Source organism: Bombina bombina, chromosome 5, assembly GCF_027579735.1.
Source record: "Bombina bombina isolate aBomBom1 chromosome 5, aBomBom1.pri, whole genome shotgun sequence".
Taxonomy (NCBI): Eukaryota; Metazoa; Chordata; class Amphibia; order Anura; family Bombinatoridae; genus Bombina; species Bombina bombina.
In genome coordinates, this window is record NC_069503.1 from 475,460,110 (window position 1) to 475,466,109 (window position 6,000).

Here is a 6,000-nt window from a genome sequence, read left to right on the forward strand (position 1 = left end):
TCAATATAAATGTTATTGTTTTAGCTAAATAAAACTTTTTAAAATTGTGATTATTAAGGCAATAACCATTTTAAATTGTTTTATTTAACTAAATAAAATAACCATTATTAAAAAGGTAAATCATTTTTCTCCTTCCAGTAAAGCTGAAAAGTTGATCAAATATGAATGATAAACATAGTAAACTGGAGATAATTCACCTAAGCTCCCCATTGCCCTGAAAAGGGCAGTTAGCTCTTTTGCAGCCTAAACTAAACCCCTGAAGATCGACTTACTGGGAGAAGTCTTCATCCAAGCCGGGCGAAGTGGTCCTCCAGAGGGGCAGAAGTCTTCATCCAAGCCAGCAAAGCGGTCCTCCAGACGGGCAGAAGTCTTCATCCATCCGGCACGGAGCGGCTCCATCTTCAAGACATCCGACGCGGAGCATCCTCTTCTTCCGACGGACTAACGAGGAATGAAGGTACCTTTAAGGGACGTCATCCAAGATGGCGTCCCTTAGATTCCGATTGGCTGATAAAATTCTATCAGCCAATCGGAATTAAGGTAGAAAAAATCCTATTGGCTGACGCAATCAGCCAATAGGATTGAGCTCGCATGCTATTGGCTGATTGGAACAGCCAATAGAATGCAAGCTCAATCCTATTGGCTGAATGCATCAGCCAATAGGATTTTTTCTACCTTAATTCCGATTGGCTGATAAAATTCTAAGGGACGCCATCTTGGATGACGTCCCTTAAAGGTACCTTCATTCGCCGTTAGTCCGTCGGAAGAAGAGGATGCTCCGCGTCGGATGTCTTGAAGTTGGAGCCGCTCCGGATGGATGAAGATAGAAGATGCCGTCTGGATGAAGACTTCTGCCCGTCTGGACGACCACTTTGCCCGGCTTGGATGAAGACTTCTCCCGGTAAGTCGATCTTCAGGGGGTTAGTGTTAGTTTTTTTTTTTAGGTTAGGGTTTGGGCTGCAAAAGAGCTAACTGCCCTTTTAAGGGCAATGCCTATCCAAATGCCCTCTTCAGGGCAATGGGGAGCTTAGGTTTTTTTTTTAATTAGTATTTTATTTGGGGGGTTGGTTGTATTTTTTTTTTTTTTACAGGTAAAAGAGCTGATTACTTTGGGGCAATGCCCCGCAAAAGGCCCTTTTAAGGGCTATTGGTAGTTTAGGCTAGGGTTTTTTTTTTATTGGGGGGGGCATTTTTTTTTTTATTATGATAGGGCTATTTGATTAGGTGTAATTAGTTTAAATATCTGTAATTTGTTTATTATTTTCTGTAATTTAGTGTTCGTTTGTTTTTGTACTTTAGCTAATTTAATTTTTTTAATAGCATTTAATTTAGTTAATTTAATTGTAGTGTAGTGTTAGGTGTTAGTGTAACATAGGTTAGGTTTTATTTTACAGGTAAATTTGTATTTATTTTAGCTAGGTAGTTATTAAATAGTTAATAACTATTTAGTAACTATTCTACCTAGTTAAAATAAATACAAACTTGCCTGTAAAATAAAAATAAACCCTAAGCTAGCTACAATGTAACTATTAATTATATTGTAGTTAGCTTAGGGTTTATTTTATAGGTAAGTAGTTTTAAATAGGAATTCATTAGTTAATGATAGGAATTTTTATTTAGAATTATTTAAATTATATTTAAGTTAGGGGATGTTAGGGTTAGACTTAGGTTTAGGGGTTAATAAATTTAATATAGTGGCGGCTACGTTGGGGGCGGCAGATTAGGGGTTAATAATAAACTAATGTTAGCGAGGCAGGAGTGCGGCGGTTTAGGGGTTAATGTGTTTATTATAGTGTCGGCGATGTCGCGGGCAGCAGATTAGGGGTTCATAAGTATAATGTAGGTGACGACGATATCCGGAGCAGCAGATTAGGGGTAAAAAAATTTATTTTAGTATTTGCGATGCGGGAGGGCCTCGGTTTAGGGGTTAATAGGTAGTTTATGGGTGTTGGTGTACTTTGTAGCACTTTTGTTATGAGTTTTATGTTACCGCGTTGTACATAAAACTCATAACTACTGCCTTTCAGTTTACAGTATTGATCTTTAAGTTTTAGGGTGTACCGCTCACTTTTCGGCCACCCAGGACAGACTCGTAATACCAGCGGTATGAAAAGTCCTATAGAAAAAAAAGGGTTTACGAAGTTTACGTAAGTCGTTTTGCGGTAAGGCCAAAAAAGTGTGCGGTGCCCCTAAACCTGCAAGACTCTTAATACCAGCGGTAGTAAAAAAGCAGCGTTAGCACCCGTTAACGCTGCTTTTTCAGCTACCGCAAAACTCGTAATCTAGGCCTAAGTATGTTAAAAAAAACTAAGCAAGGTAAAAAAAAAAAAACGGACATGGAAACGTTAAATAGCACACCTACTGGTGCATAAAAATGAAATCGCAAAAAGCCGTTGAGCACATAAGCGCGTAAAGACGCAAACAAACGCCAATGCATGCAATCAAGCCAGCCCGTACTAACAAGAAATAAGAGCAAAAGAAAAACTGAAACACGTTAAACATATACTTAAAGCACCTCAAGACTTACGTAGGGTGAAATAAGGCACTAAAATGCCTGACATAATAGTCCACAGGCTATGATAATAAGTGAGTACCTACTAAAAGCCCACAGGCTCAGAAGGTGCCAAACAACAACCCCCATACTTACCTGACAGGCATTCATACTACTGGACTTACTATAAGCAGAGAAGATCTGCTTCCAGTAGACAGCCAATCCAGTGCAATACACATTACAACAGTGAAACTAAATATATGGAGTAAAACTCTGAACTGGCATGAGACGGCTAGGGACCAGATCCTGCCACAACTGTGGCAGGCCTGCTACCAACTCCCATTGGTTGTTCTTGTGCCTCTACTCATACTCCAAAAATATCTCAGTACCTCTCAAAATCGGCCTGAGAACCTTAGAAACACCTGGGGCACCTCCCTTCTTCACCTTCCTCCTCTGAAGACTAGTTTCCAGTAAGGTGGGAGGGGTTTTAAGGGCTCTGTGAGTTTTGGGAATCTTTGCATCATCCTAGTGGCTAGGAGTGCAATTCCCAAGAGTAATGCATAGTGGACTCTCACCACCATTATGAAAGAAAATAAATTAACTACCAGGGGTATATTAATGCAAAAGAAACAGATTCCTAAAATATCAAGAAGTGGAACAAACCCTAATCTCATTACAAGAGAAAATAGTACGTTTTAACAGAATTTACTATATACTTACCATTGTATGTATGAATGGGAGTAAGTTGAAAATTCTGTGCATTATTCATATTTTCTTCTTGTTCTTCTTCCGCTTCTGTTAAACGAAAAAATATTTTTGATAACCCAGGATGAACAAAACAAAATTTGCTCACAATAAACAAATGTTTATATGCATATTCCAAGGCTGGACATATCCTAGAAGTCACTTCTAATTATTTAGATCAATGGTAAGTGCGGGGGATCGGAGGCACAATTATGTCCAAAAGCACTCATCCCAGATGACGTCATGTGGTTGTCGGAGTAATGTGTAGGGTATCTGAATATGTACCACCAGACATCGTAGAGTAGATGCAATACATACATTTTTCTATTCTATATAACATACCTACAAGTAGCCTAGAAGAGCCATAATGTTCAATTGCCTCTTCAACCTGAAGAAAAACAAAAAAGGATGTAAAGTGAAGGGAAAATCTCTCAACTTTGAAAACAAATAAAAACAAACATATATACTTTATTACAAATGCAGGTTTGGGGGTGTCATGTGCAGCCCAATCATTATTAAAGGGACATTAAACACTAAATACATGCTAGATAGAATGATGCATTGAAAGAAAAGATTAGTCCATGACTAACATGTAGATGTATTTTTTAAAGTTTCATTAGTTGTTTAAAAAGTGACAAAATAAGTGTAAAGTTTTAGTGTCTATAAAACACTGGGAGCTGCCATGTTGTAACTTGTGTTACTTTCTCTGCTGTGGCCAATTAGGGTCAGTTATAAATAGCTCACTAGAGGGTGCAGCCAATGGTTGTGCTGGATTTAACAGTGTTCTGCACTTCCATTTCCAACAGGAACTGAAAAGCTCACAATTTCAGAATGGAATTGCAGGCAAAGAGGACAAAATAAATAATGAAAGTATATTGCAGAGTTGTTTTATATTATACAGTTTATCATTTTATATTACCATCTCAAAGTGTTTAATGCCCCTTTAAATGAGTAATACATAAAATAAATATAGTATGAGGACAGGCTTTTTAGATTTAACCCTTTCATGACAGGGTTAAAGTGCCTACATCGGAACAACTGTTCCGATGTAGACAAATTGAAACTACGCGATCGTGCACACGATCGCGAGATTTCAATTATTGGACCGCATCTGGGGGGCGTCTCTACAATCCGAGGAACGCCCTCCAGACCGCGATTAAATCCTTGAAGCACAGAAGGCTTCAGGACAGCCGTTAGCTATGACGTTCTATTCCATCATAACGGCTTTAAAGCCCAATCTAATTATGACGGAATAGAACGTCATAACGGCTTTAAAAGGTTAAATGGCCATTAAACTACATTTGTATGGTTACTACTCCCCATTCTATTGTTTCACTATACCTGCAGCTCTCGTTAAAGCAGTTATCTTATTTTAAACATTTACATTTGTATATCTTAAAAGGGACAGGAGACAAATGTATGCAGGCACCAATCAGCAACTAGCTTCCACTTGTGTAAGATATGTGCGTAATCTTTTTCAAAAAGGGATATCAAGAAAATTAAGCACATTTGGAAATAGAAGTGAACTTAAGAGAGTCTTAAAATGACATGCTCTGAGTCGTGCAAGTTTATTTTTGACTCTCCTATCCCTGTAATAGGTTGTTTTGCACATCAGTAAAGTGGATACACTAATACATAAATATACTCACTGAACAAAATAACTCTTATTTATCAAACATTTTAGTCAAAAATAAGAAACTGAAGAGAAATAAGATTGGAGATCTGGCAATAAGAGTAACTGGATAATTCTGCGTATGTTCTAGAAGTGAAATTGACATTTCACTTATAATATCCTGCAAGATGACTGCTTATGAAAACAGTTTACAGTCTACACCTTAGATTAAATAAAAAAATAGCCTCCTGCACCTTTTCTATATCAGGCAGCAGGAATGGTAAAAAAGTTATTTTAAAATAATTGTTTCTGACTCCACCCACTGACATATTTTATATATAAAAAAAATATATAGTAAATTATAAGATATCATGAAAAAACACACTTTTTCTAACTTTGACCCCCCAAAATCTGTTACACATCTACAACCACCAAAAACCCCCCCCCCCAAAAAAAAACACCCATGCTAAATAGTTTCTAAATTGTGTCATGAGTTTAGAAATACCCAATATTTACATGTTGTTTGCAAGTTATAGGGCAATAAGTACAAGTAGCACTTTGTTATTTCCAAACCATTTTTTTTTCTCCAAAATTAGTGAGTTACATTGTAACACTGATATCTGTCAGGAATTCCTGAATAACCCTTCACATGTATATATTTTTTTTAGTAGACAACCCAAAGTATTGATCTAAGCCCATTTTGGTATATTTCATGCCACCATTTCACAGCCAAGTGCGATCAAATACAAAAAAAAAATTCACTTTTTTTCACAAACTTTAGGTTTCTCACTGAAATTATTTACTAACAGCTTGTGCAATTATGGCACAAAATAGTTGTAAAAGCTTATCTTGGATCCCCTTCGTTCAGAAATAGCAGACATATATGGCTTGGGCGCTGCTTTCTGGTAATTAGAAGGCCGCTATATGCCGCTGCGCACCACACTTGTATTATGCACAGCAGTTAAGGGGTTAATTAGGTAGCTTGTAATGTTAATTTTAGCTTTAGTGTAGAGATTACCCCCCACCTGACATCCCAACCCCTCTCACAATTGTCACTGCCATCTTAAGTACTGGCAGTGCTAAAATATGAGGATAGAGGGATAGATTGATATATATATATATATATATATATATATATATATATATATATATA

At 37.1% G+C, this 6,000-nt stretch overlaps 1 protein-coding gene across 2 annotated transcripts in view; it reads right to left on the bottom strand.

The window, feature by feature from the left end:
* LOC128660486 (uncharacterized) overlaps positions 1-6,000 on the bottom strand; it is a 308,731-nt gene that overhangs the window by 293,066 nt on the left and 9,665 nt on the right. For both annotated transcript variants that reach the window (XM_053714361.1, XM_053714360.1), the window contains exons 4-5: positions 3,578-3,623; positions 3,212-3,286 (exon numbers count right to left, since the gene is read on the bottom strand). In XM_053714361.1, the coding sequence (XP_053570336.1) occupies positions 3,212-3,286; positions 3,578-3,623 (121 nt within the window). The remainder of the gene's footprint in view (positions 1-3,211; positions 3,287-3,577; positions 3,624-6,000) is intronic.